Consider the following 13,629-nt stretch of genomic DNA (forward strand, 5'->3'; position numbering starts at 1 on the left):
TCTAAGGAATCTAATACTTAGAGTAAGTTTCAGAAAAGTCATCCTGAGACAGAGCAGACACCTAAAGATAGACCACTACTCCTAATTTAATTTAAGGAAAGTTCTTTTTGTAAAAGCCTTTGAAATCTGCCTTCCTGTCAGGTTGTGTGTACAGGCACTGAGGTGTATGAAGAAGCAATTTCTCTTTGCTGGCCTTCTCAACTCACAACTTTAAAAGTGGCGAATTTAAAGACTTTTTGAATTCACTGATATGCCATTATAGTTATGTGAGTGAAAGATCCCTTACGGCCTGGATTTTTACGATCTAGGGAAGTACAGATAATCCTAGTCAGTAGGATCTTGTTTTGCAATTCTGTTACATTAAGATATATCTTACATTCAGCAGAATAGGATGATAATAAGATAATAGGCAGACTTTTTGCTTATTTCAGTTTTTTTAGAATGTTGTGATTCAGTCTATTGTCTGTCTTTTGTAGGAGGTGGAGTAGACTTACCACAGTATTCTGGGCACTTAGTTTTCATAAGATACCAGAATATAAAACTCACTTTAGACTGAGTCAGCAAGGCAATAAGAGCATCCTGATCATGGTGGCATAGTTGTTTTGTATCTGAGACAATTTGCTAACAGTTATAAATACTGTTGCTCTATCTACTTTATTATTTTCTTTCTTGCACTGTGTTGTGTGTTGTTGTTGATGTATCGATATAACTATAGTTGGAAAGTGTCTCTAATGATGTGGATATATAACCTTTGCCAAAAATACAGAAGAGCTTTTCTATTTATTTCAAGGTTTTTCTGTTAATGCTCATGAGGTCAAATCCCTCTCTAAATTCCAGTACATCGGCTAAGGAGAAGCATAAGCTACTGTCCTTCTTACAGCTAACTTCCTGCATTCCCTACCTTTCCTTCAGAAAATTCCAGAGGCCATTTAATGCATATTTTTATTTACCTCCAGCTTTCTGTCTTTTTAATGTTTTACAGTCTGAATATCACAAATCTAAACCTCAGCAGCCACTGGTGAATGAGGCAGATCCCAAATACATCACTCGTTGCAGGGAATACATTAAATATCTCCCTCATTACATCTGTTCCTGAAGGCCAGTGATAGTTAAAGCAGTATTTTCTGTTGCTTATCTAAAATGAGCCAAGTGAAAGAATATTAATGTGACAGTCCTTTTTTATAAACTTATCTTCAAGGAATTCAAAATATGTGCAGTTTACGCAGAATCTTGCCACAAGAATAAATATCCAAGAGTTCTTGGTTGCATTCTGGCTGCCCCCATAACTATGTCTGGACCAACTGAAAACAGGCTGTGAGTTCATTTTAACAAAGCACAAAGTAATTTTTACCACATAGTTCTTTTCTATGGAGAGAGTAGTTAAAATACTTAGTTCTGTTAAACACCGTTATTTTCCCATTAATCTTGTTTCTTTGAAAAAGGACAAATGATGAAGACCTTATTTTCCTCATGTGTTTCTATGTGAAAAAATGTCCTCATATTGTCTTAACAGGGAGATTCACCCAGAGGGATTGCCACAGTCGTACACTATCATTATGTTATTCCGTCTTCTACCAGAATCCCCCAACGAGCCTTTTGCAATTTGGCAGATTACAGACAGAGATTACAAACCACAAGTTGGAGTAGTCCTTGATCGTAAGGATGATTATGCTTATTAATCAGAGAATTTATACATTACATTATTTTGCATGTATTCTTCTAAAATCTTTCCAAAACCATATATAATCTTTTACATAGTAAAAGATTATATATGTAGTAAAAGGATTATATATTTTCAGTTATAAAAGTTTTTTTTTTTTTTTTTTTTTTTTTACTTTTCACATCAATTAATTTTTCAACAGAGTAATTCAGCTAAGATGCATTTTAACTTTGTCATTACCTCTCAAACCAAAAGAATGTGCGTCTACATAGTTATGGGTTGGTGACACCATACCAGTCTATGTTTACCCAATGGAGTAATGCACTACATTTTATCTGTTAGTATATCTTAGGATGGATTTCATCTGTACATCTAAAATGAAGTGTATTATTTTAATTTCTTGCAGCTGCCAGCAAAGTGTTGTCATTCTTTAACAAAGATACAAGGGGAGAGGTTCAAACTGTAACTTTTGACAATGATGAAGTCAAGAAAATCTTTTATGGAAGCTTCCACAAGGTAAAGGATTGAAATTATGAATGTTGCTTTCTGAGGTGCAAATCTTTGAAATAGAAGACGAGCAAGCAGAAGTTTTCAGTTATATCCAGTTTTTCTATAATGCTATAGTTGACACAAGGGTTTATAGATTGCATGATGCAAGATCTCTGAAGTTGTAGTTATTTGTTTTTTTGAGTTAAAAGCCTACTTTGAACCAGTGTAAAAGATGAATTTGCCAAGATTGTGTAAGTGGAGAGATATATCTGAAAACGGCATAATAGTTTGCCTGGCACATGAAAGAAAAAGGGGAAAAGATAAACTGGAAATAAAGAAAAGAAAGCTGTGATGAGAATTTTTTTGGGGAAGAAGAGTATAATGATTTGGAACCACTGAGGGAAGATGAAGATATAGCCACAGAAAGTTAATAGTTACTGGTTTATAGAAGAAGGCAAGGAGGCAGTTCTGGGATGTGAATAGAATATTGAATGAGATTTGTATGTTTAACAAACATAACACATGTATACTTATATATTTTCTCTGTATGCATGTGTATTGGTATATTTTCATCTTTAGGTTCACTGGACCTAAAATATTCCAAATTATTCTGTAAGTATTTTAAATGAGGGAGCAACAATAAGGAGAGAGAGCACATAATAAATTATATAATGTATTTGCAATTTAGAATGGAACTCATGTTTTTGAATTGCCAAAATGGCTGGCAAAATCTGCGTTTGCCTACAATTGTGAAAATCGTGTGTTTGCCTTTAAAGTTTTGTGTACCTAATTATGAAAACTTGATCCTGACAGACTTGCTTGCCTTTAGGCATGGAAAAGGCTATATGTATGTCTAAACCCACAAATTTTAAAACGTTTTCCTGCTGTTAAACATATAGGTTTAAGGCAAGAAAGAGCTGCAATTGCAACATTTTCAGTGACTGAAATGCATGCTCTGATGTTATCTATCTCTGTTTAGCGTAGTTTTCCTCTGATGACTAAATATGGCTGCAGTATAACATTTGTTTTCTTTATGATACCCTCTCCGGCGTGACTAGTCACTACCAGCATTCCTTTGAGGATACTGATAAGGGGTTGCCTCTGTTGACTTGCTGATACTGGAGGCTATGTTGTGAAGCAAGCTTTGCTACAGCTGACTGCAGGGAGAGCTAGCTGGTGCCAGCATTCTCATGTGTTGGGACTTGATCTGTTTGAAACAAAGATGACCAAAAAAGTCAGACAGTGCTATAAAAGCTGTTGTTTTATTCAGAATTTGACAGTGGGTAATTACGCAAACTGTTTGTGTATCATGTCCAATTTTTCATGTATTTATAAGTTACTTAATGGTCAATTATTTTTCTATATATAAAGAAATGTTTGTTTCATTAACTTTGTTACTCCAATTTAGGCTTGGATCGCATTTTCATTTTCATTTTTCAAAGACATCACTTTGTGCTGTCTTTGGCATTTGGCACTTTTCCAATGAGTATTGAGAAGAACTGTCAGGATAGGCTAGGACAGATATTGTTTTGGTTTAAAAGTTGAGCCATCTTATCACCTAGAAGTACTGTTAGGACCTAGAATAGTATTTAGAATAGAATAGTATCTAGAATGATATCTCATTCTAGATATCAGTGTGAGAGTTGAGACTTCACTTCTTTAGGTAAGGGGTATGAAAGTAACAACATGCTGTATTACCAGCAGTCAGTTTTAAGTAGCAACTGCTAATTTCATTGACATTCAGAATCATATTTTTTTTCTTGTAGTTTCTCTAAGTGTGATAGAGCTGAGGAGGATTCTCTGATACCACTTACACTGAAGTTCTGCTGTAAATCAGAGCAAATAGGGAACAACCTGCAACCTCAACAACACTGGCAATCATCTGTAGCCATTTACTATACTTATTGGTGAAAAACAATTACAGAGAAAATAAAAATCCAGATTTTTGCATTATTTTAATTCCTATAACCCTCACACATACGAGCAGAAAATTATCCTAAGGTGCTGAACAATGTTCAGGATAGCAGCTGTCTGCAAATCATGTTAAAGCTCTGAAACTATGAATTCTGGCTCATGAGACTGTTTCTTAAGCAGAAATGTACTGTATATCTGTTATTTAATGTGGGGTGCTGATCCCCCTCCTTCTTTTCCCAGAAATGAATAAAAAGGTCATATTTTGATAGTATTTGAAGTAACTGGAGTAGCCTTGATTTAAATAGCTGTATTCAGGATTTCACGATGTAACTGAGCAGACTTCTCTGGACTTTCTCCAGGATGATTACTGAGATTGCTATATGAGTCATGTTGTTAATGATAGTATCATGGGACTCCCCAGCTCATGTGCTGGGAAAGCCTTATGTATCAACCATGTTGATTAGCTCTTAACAAAGGATAGCAGTAGTTTCAGCTGGATGAAGGAAGGAAAGTAAGATTAACACATTTCAGAAGGTACTTTTGCAATTTCTCCTACCATCTAGTTTCAAAGAAATGACAAGTCTTAAAAATACGAGAAGATGTTTTCCAAAATGTCAAACATTTTTGTGGTTTTCATTAGATGACTTACTGGCTCGTTCAGTGAAACACAGTTAACTACACCTAACTGTGCAGGGAAATTTACTTTGGCATACTTGAATGCTCTGTGTAGCATGGTTATGGTGAAAGCTGTTGAATCTGGCAAGTCCCATAGGAAAAATCCTTACTGCCTGAGGCAGTCATTAAACTTATAACTGAATGTTTTGGAGAGACAGACTTCTTCTACTTGCTTATTCTTACTATGCTAGACTTCCTTTTTGATTGGAGTTTTGCAGTAGTTAGCCACAGGAAATTTGATAATGGGTTTATGTCTTTCTTCTGGTGTACATATGGGATAGTACTTTGCTTAGCTTATTGATGTGGTTCATTTAGCAGTAGATCAGAACACCATCAAACTTGATCTTAGAAAGGCTCTGCAGAGGAATAAAGTGTGTTTTCTTTCTTAAAACCTCAGTGCCTTCTGGCACTGTAAATGATCAGAAGTGATGAACTTTATGTTAGTGTGTTAGAAATCAAGTAGATTGTTTCTAATTTTTTGTTGAAAATAAAATTGAACGGGATTAAATACAGAGATGTTATATTTACTGTCAATGCTAGGTTTTTATTATATTTGTGTCTGGGCCATAAAATTCAGGCTGGAATTCAAAACTGGCATTAAATCAGCAGCAAACTGTCTGAGTCAATAACTTGGGGGAGCTCTACTTATTTTTGACTGCTTAAGTCGCTGCTTCTTTGGATGGATAGATAATGTTCAGATAGTGATTGCTGTCATTTTCAAACTGTTGGTCCGATTCAGCAATATGTTGTAGGTTCACACAAGTTTTGTGTGCAAACGAAAATGCAGTAAAATGTATTCACTGAAGAAGTAATTTGCATTATTTAACTTGTAACAAATAGTTAATGTTCCAGTAGAATGACTTGCACATTAAGTGCCTTTCAGAATTAGTAAATTGCATTTGTGGTGATGTTAAACAGTTGGATGCAGTCATTAATCTGTAAAATTTAATTATATGATCAAATGACTGAGGAAATTATGTATAAGTGATAATGAATTTAAAGTTTAGGCATGGTGTTTATTTCATTGTGTGGAAAGTTTAGTTTTTAGTACCAAAATATATTTTGGACTCTGTTTTTTATTTGGTCAGTGAAAAACATTGGGAATGTTAATTAAAAAAACACTCATATGCACAGTGCTGAGAATTAAACTGTGACAGCAACTGAATTTCAGATGACAAAAAAATAGGGTAGTTTGAAAAGTCATAATTCCAACTATATGGAGCATAAGTACACAATGTTTAGAGAAGTTTAGATAAGCTATGCTGATGCCTTGGAGACAACTACACATGGGAAAATATTTAGTATGGAAAAAAGAACAAATTCTCAGGAGATTGTTCAGGCTCTTGTTGACTCAAGACATTTAAGGGAATCTCTGTTTCCAATTTAAGCCAATTTTTTCAAGCAGTCATCAAATAGCAATATGTTTCTGAAAGGTTATATATGGTGATAACAGAAGCCTTAAAACAAATACATAATTCAAGGATTTTTTTTGACTGCTCGTCCTAAGATGTTGATGTTTAAATAATTACATAGATGTTACAATATTGTCTATAAAATATATGCAGTATGTAAGGTACATAAAACCACTTAAAACTTTTCTGTTGCCTTAAATGTTCTTCCATCCACTGCATATTAGATTCACTGAAATGTCAGACCTTTATTTCTTTGTTGGAGACTTGTGAAGGTCTTGTGTTTTCATAGATATGTAGAAAATTCACTCGCATAACTTTGATGAATATAATGGTAGTAGTCTAATTAAGTGATTTGCCTGCTTTGATTAAGCACTAGATCGTCCTTTTGTTTGTCATATATGGTCTGGTATTTAATTCTGTGCAGTCACTGCAGGATATATCACCATATTTACTGTAAATTTTTAGAATGCTAACCTTTGCTTCAATTTCTCTTGTTCTTCTGTTTAAGGTTTACTGTGTTTTCTGAAAACAATTCATTCTGTTCTTGTAAACTTACTTTCCTCCCTTTTTATAGCCATTCTTTCTTTCCTCCCTCCTTATTTCCAATAATGAATCTCTTCTTCACCATTTCAACTTATTTTGGCATAGATTTTTGTATCCAGATTTCTCTCATAGAAATACTCCCATGCAACTTCCATTATTTTGTCTTTTTCTGCTCTCTTTCTCAATCTCAATGTAACTAATGCCTCTGGTTGAGTCATCAGTCAGGGAAACTGAACCATGGATCTTTGGATCTGAAATGATCTACTCTCTGAACTACAGACAGAGTTTATTAGCCAGTGGGCAGTCACAGACTTATAAACCTCTTGTGTGGTCCCAGTCATCAGAGGAGGACAAAAAAGAGCTTATATTCACTTCCTCTTTCAAGTTCTTTTTAATTTTCACTATTATGACATCGTAAGGCAGTTTTTAGGCAAGCTTTTTCTTTTTTTCTTTTTTCTTTTTTAATAGATCATAGCAGTTCAACAATTTTATTAAGTAGTACCTATTAGCTGTACCTGTGTATTCATTTAAATGACCTTCAACATATTTTAAAGAAATTACTAATGTTGTAAGCTTCCTTAAGTTAAATTTTTTCCCCTCACTTGAAAGGAAATCAAGATTACTAGGAATAAAATTGGAAACAGTATTACCTAAACAGGGAAATACTGTTAAAGTATTAACTATGCTTTTTCTCACATTAAACATTTTTTCAGGTCCATATTGTTGTAACTTCATCAAGTGTTAAGATTTATGTTGACTGCAGTGAAATACTGGAAAAACCAATTAAGGAGGCTGGGAACATCACAACTGATGGCTATGAAATACTTGGGAAACTTATGAAAGGTGACCGGAGATCAGCGACAGTAAGCAATAAATATTAATTAATTCATTAATGCAAATCCTTAACCCTTAACTGCAGCTATATTGCAAAACCCAATGTACTTAACTGAGAAGTATGGTACATACTTCTTGATAGCTTTTTATTCTAGCAGAACTGCAGGAATAGAAATCCAATAGCTAGAAGTTGTAGTCAATTGAATACAAAATAAGAGGAGGAATGTTTTTCTTTTAAGGAAAGAGAGAGCAGCTAGTCCACTAACTGCTAATCCACTAATCCACTATTGCTGTGGATTCTCCATTGCTGGATATCTTTAAATGAAGATTGCTTTGTTCTCCTAAAAGGCATTCTGTAATGAACTGTTTTTAATTCCTGTGGTCTGTCTTGTGACCAAGTAATCCTCTCTGGCTTTATGATCTATGAACCTATAAGGAAAAAGTAGCTGCTGCTGTGAAGAGCATGTCAATTATCTTGATGGATTCACTACACTTAGTACATACTTGGTGCTATTACCTAGGCTTTGTATTAGAAGATTTAAGTTTGCAGTCCTGTTCATGTGTACAAACCGTAACATCTGAAGAAGATTCTTGGTGCTCACCACTAAATGTGTGGTTGTATATATCAAATTACAGGATCATAGCTCTGGAGATAATAAATAAATTAATTAATTAATAAATATAAAGAGGAAACTGCTTTTATCATACCTAATGTCCCTACTTAAGCCTTTCTGCAGAACTGTTCCCCACTGATGTCAGTGGAAAGTTCCATACATGAATGTAAATTAATGTATGACCCAAGTACTGCAGTCCTTAGAGCTGGTCCAAAAGTTCATCAGCCAGATGTTGTGTTGAACTGCACAGGCACTCAGCCGATGTAGGAGTTCATCAGTATCACTCATAAACTATTGTAAATTTTTTCTTTAGTTGCTTTATTTGTTTACCTTATACCCCAGAACAGGAACAGGCTTCAGAGACTGATGTTGCTTGCAGCTTTAAGTAGGTTTATTTTTTATATTTTTTAGTGTTTTGAAATATTTTTTCCTGTCATTGTCAAAGAAAAAAAAAAGAGAATGCTGTTAACTACATTAGAAATAAATCGTTTTAGGCATAATTTTATTGCTAATGCCAGTAGATTTTATAAATAACATGACTTGTATCTTTCAAGAGTTCTCCTTTCTTTTACAGTTAGAAATCCAGAATTTTGACATTGTATGCAGTCCAGTTTGGACTAGCAGAGACAGATGTTGTGATCTTCCTTCTATGGTAAGCATAAACGAACCAGAGGCTGTTCAGAAAATCATTAGTAATAGCAAATGTAACAATACCAATATTAGCTTGATATTATGCCTTGTTTAAAACAAAACAAAATCACAGTTGTCAGAGCAGCCAGTGAACAATGCTGCATTTCAGTTTCATGTCTGAGGGAGAAAGGTTGCAATATGCTACACTGAGTACCTTAGGAACGGTGGAAAACTATCAGTTACCTGTTGTATTTCAGTAACATTTAAGATCCTAGTTCTTATGAAATGAATAATTATATTATGTTTTATTTAATCTGTTGTTAGATTGGCATTCAAAAAGTAACTTATTTATTTGTCAGTGCAAGTGGATTATCTAATGGACATAAATATTAGAACAACAGAAATGCTGCATTATTTTTTTTTCATGTGCCTCTGTTGCTAGTGCTTTATATTGTTTACAGAGAGAATAAGTTCCTAAAAACATGAAAAATCCTGCAGAAATATTTGGAAAACACTGTTTCACTGTGAGTTCTACTGTACTTGAAAACAGGACAATAGAGAATCTTCTTGTAGAAAAAAAATGTGTGCTGCCAACAACTACTTTTCTTGAAAAGGACAGTAATAGTTGTGATTGAATTTTCAGAGAGATGAAGCAAAATGCCCAGCTCTTCCAAATGCTTGTACCTGTACTCAAGACAGCGTGGGACCTCCAGGACCCCCAGGACCAGCTGTAAGAAACTATTTGCAGTAGAGATTTTTTGATTTTAAACTTCATGGAACTAGTTTCACGTTGATCAAAGTGGAAAAAAGTAATCTTCGTTTGTGCAGACATCAAGCTAATTTTCTTCAGTATGTCATGGGGGAATTCTGATAGTTGTTTTCTGATGTTCCCTGAGTAAGTGGAAACCTCCATGAAGTTTGTGGTTTTGTGAAATAAATGTCAGTCAGAGAGACAGTTGGCGATCAACAGGTTCATAATATTGTGTTAATCTGTTCTCCTTTTGTTTTAGTTTAAAACACAATTGGTCAGCTCCTGTCACTTGTACTTGTATATATAATAATCCTTTCCTCCTATTCCAAGTTTAATCACTGTGAAGAGCTCGTCATTGCTTGATAGGCTGAAAGAATCTGGCTCAATCTCGTCTGTTTTGTGTTCTGTGTACAAGATGTTTTAGAGGAATACGCAAATGCTTTTCCTAAATACAAAGTCATACAAAGTTTCCTAAATACAAATTTCATTACAAGGAAATATTATTTATCAGGGAAAGAAATTGGTGATTTTATTTTATTTTATTTTATTTTATTTTATTTTATTTTATTTTATTTTATTTTATTTTATTTTATTTTATTTTATTTTATTTTATTTTAATCATTTTTATTCATTTCATTTCAATTCACTTTTAATGTGGAGATATCATTATCTCTACAATGGGTACACTCCTACCAATTTGCTTTAAATATAAACGAGTTATATTCAGCCTAGAAGTCTTTCTACTTTGAAGCTACCACTAAGTGCTATATGAGGAACCTGAAGCCTATTTAAGTTGCCTGGCAGTCTATTAGAGAGGACTTTGAGGATTACTTTAACTCAAAAGACTGAATATACATTAAAGAAGTTTATATCTTCAAAGAAAAAAAATGACAATAATTTTTAATGGGCTGAATTGGCAAGGTTTACTTGAGTTTCTAATGCATCTTTTAATCTAATACTCTTTAGCATTTAGCACACTTCAAATCTCTGAAATTTCACATAATAATTTGATAGAGGATTATTAACTCACCAGTGTGATGTACCCTTGCTTTCCCTGAAGTGTGAAATACATTTTCTTTCCAAATGTTCAATCTAGGGTGGTCCAGGTGCTAAAGGTCCCAGAGGTGAAAGGGGTTTGACTGGATCATCTGTAAGTATCTTTCTGGAATGCATCGGTATTGTGACATGCTTAGCTGTACAAAAATTTTTATGCTTATTCCATGCTGAGCTAAGAATGTAGATTAAAAGTTGAATTGGTAATACTATTTAAATTCAGTCTAGCTATTTAAGACTGTATGTGCATAGCCTAAGTATATATGCCTCAAAGGCATTGATTTCACATCACAAGACTAGATCATATTCATCGTGGTGGTACTATGCACTCTGCAGCATTGCTGTCCTTCCTTCGTTCTGTACAGAGTGGACAGCTACCCTTCCAATTAACGCTGCCAAGAAGCATGCATTGGCCTAGGACTGCCAACCTGAATCAGAAAGTTGCTTCTTAAAAGATATGCTACTTGAAAAACTGTTTCCACAGTGCAGCCTTTTCTGAAGTATCAGTGTGTCTTCAGGCTGCTGACTTACTCCAAGTGCCTAACTGAAAGACTTTGCAGTTACAGATCTCAGAAAAACTTGCCATTTAGAATCTCGTTTTAATTTTCTTCTTTAAGGGGCCACCTGGTCCTCGTGGTGAGACAGGTCCACCTGGCCCTCAAGGTCCACCAGGTCCGCAAGGTCCCAATGGACTGTCAATCCCAGGAGAACCGGTGAGTGGCAATTTTGAGCGTGGGTAGCACTGATTATAAAATCAGAGCTGTCCACAGGGTCAGTGGTATTGTGAAGAGGGTGGCAGCTTTGCCCTAATGTTCATTTTTCCCTGCAGTGCAGTAGTGTTGTGAAACAAGTCCTTATCTGAAACAAGTCTCTTCCAATGCAATAGCATCTTCTGTCCTGAATGCTGCAATTACTTAGGAGATGCCTGTGAAGGGATGGGATCTGATCACTGTGATATACATTGCACTACACTATTTTTTCTCCTACAGCTTTTCTGTGTACCTTAAAGTTCTAGGACTCAAAAAAATCAAACTGTAGTGTAGGAAAATTAAGTGTGCAGTTCTGTTCTGAAGCCTTTCTTACGTGTCCAACTTCTATTTTCTGTTTAAATTAGTAGCTGGAAGTTCAGAGAGGCAATGGATGCCTAGTTCTAGACATACCAAATAGCTCTTAGTAGGTCTATATGTGGAATGCGAGCAGGTTGTGAAAGGCAATACAGTGCTCATTTATATGCTCCCACACCTTGTGTCCTGGAAGTGTGCAATGCCCTTTAGATCATGGATTAGAGAAAAGCTGTCCTACTTTAAAAAGACACAACTTTTACCTTCTTTTGGGAGGGTAGGCAGCTCCATTCACCAGATCAGAAAGATAAGGGAGGAGAAAACGTTACCTTTCCCTGCTTTCCTGCTTCTGAAGACAATAGTATTACAGTCTCTCTTACTGAAAATTGTTACACTTCCTCATCAAAATTTGTGCTCCTTCTTGCTTGCCTGTGTTTCTAATGTAATATCAACCAGTTGTCCTGCATTTTCAAATTTGTGAGATGATGGTTACTTCAATTAAGAGGTATATGTATATTTTTTTTCCCATAATACATAGTTGTCTCATAGATTTCTTAATTTAGCTTTCTTGCAGTAATCATTCTGTGTCCACTTACACAGATTAATTATTTTGCTACTCTGTTCTGTAATCCATAATGTGTAACGATCATTTATGGACATTATAGGGTCGTCAAGGAATGAAAGGTGATGCTGGCCAGCCTGGACTACCAGGACGATCAGTAAGTTGTTTCTTAGAAAAGATACTGCCATTTTACACTATTCCTGATGCAGGTCAGCTGCTGGACAGCTGTCTTTGATATCACTAAGAGTTATAGAATCTTTTCATATCTTCCTAAGCAATAGTTTTGGAAACATGATTATCTTATACTTAAGAATTTGAAATGTAGAAATACTAAACCATTCAAAACAGAGCAAGATTAAAAGAACAGCTGTACTGAGTCATACCAAATATCTATCTGGCCAATCGTGAATGCATAGGGAATGCATTGGATAAGGAAAATTACACTTGTAACTAGCCAGGAAGGTCTTTCAACTTTTGTAGTAACGTGTCTTCTGAAATTACAGGTTGCAAAACCTTTCTGAACCCTTCTTCAGTAAAGTTGTCTGATTGCCTTCTACTTTTGGAGGTCAAATTATCTTAGGACAGTGAGTTCTACAACTAATTTTATGATTTCTGAAGGAAGAAAGCAATATTTAATGTTTCTTAATTGCGGATTTCTATATTGTTAACTAGGACTAGGCTTTGAGGAGAAAAACTCAAAAAGTTTTATTTGGATCACAGAATCACAGAATTGTCTAGGTTGGAAGAGACCTCAAGATCACTGAGTCCAACCTCTGACCTAACACTAACAAGTCCTCCATTAAACTATATCGCTAAGTTCAACATCTAAACATCTTTTAAAGACCTCCGGGGATGGTGACTCCACCACTTCCCTGGGCAGCCCATTCCAATGCCTCACATCCCTCTCAGTAAAGAAGTTCTTCCTAATATCCAACCTAAAACACTCCTGGCGCAACTTTAGATAATCAGCTGTTTTTGGATAATCTAAGGTCATTGATCTGCCCATGCTCTGATGTAACTAATATTCCTTGTTATACTGCCATTGATTTTATTGTGGTTATAGTTACTATATGGGAGATGTTCAAATGGTGTTGTGGATTTAGCTTCATATATCAGATGAGGTCTATCATGGTCCAGGGGCCTTAATGTTATTTACTTGTTTTATAGTACTTACAACCCTGAGAAATGTACACTTAGGCAGTAACGTCCTGTATAGAGCCATGCTACAGTTGAATGTACAGTGAGATGAGATGGAAAAAGGGAAAGAAGTGGATCATGTAATGCAAGGCTATTCAATATTTTATTCCTACAATGGTGGTCCTGATTCTACAGAGTGTTGAGTGACATCATTCCTGGGTGTACTCTAATGTAGCTCATCTGTTTAATGTTAGTGTTCATTTTTAACCCAGAAGCTACAAGAAACAGAACCAG

General features: G+C 35.1%; 1 protein-coding gene across 8 annotated transcripts in view; it reads left to right on the top strand.

Annotated features, from left to right (window-relative positions):
• COL12A1 (collagen type XII alpha 1 chain) overlaps positions 1 to 13,629 on the top strand; it is a 96,549-nt gene that overhangs the window by 68,199 nt on the left and 14,721 nt on the right. For all 8 annotated transcript variants that reach the window (XM_068678157.1, XM_068678163.1, XM_068678156.1 and 5 more), the window contains 8 exons: positions 1,514 to 1,656; positions 2,067 to 2,176; positions 7,407 to 7,556; positions 8,716 to 8,793; positions 9,415 to 9,501; positions 10,619 to 10,672; positions 11,193 to 11,288; positions 12,302 to 12,355. In XM_068678157.1, coding sequence (XP_068534258.1) covers positions 1,514 to 1,656; positions 2,067 to 2,176; positions 7,407 to 7,556; positions 8,716 to 8,793; positions 9,415 to 9,501; positions 10,619 to 10,672; positions 11,193 to 11,288; positions 12,302 to 12,355 — 772 coding nt within the window. The remainder of the gene's footprint in view (positions 1 to 1,513; positions 1,657 to 2,066; positions 2,177 to 7,406; positions 7,557 to 8,715; positions 8,794 to 9,414; positions 9,502 to 10,618; positions 10,673 to 11,192; positions 11,289 to 12,301; positions 12,356 to 13,629) is intronic.

Source organism: Anas acuta, chromosome 3 (assembly GCF_963932015.1).
Source record: "Anas acuta chromosome 3, bAnaAcu1.1, whole genome shotgun sequence".
NCBI lineage: Eukaryota > Metazoa > Chordata > Aves > Anseriformes > Anatidae > Anas > Anas acuta.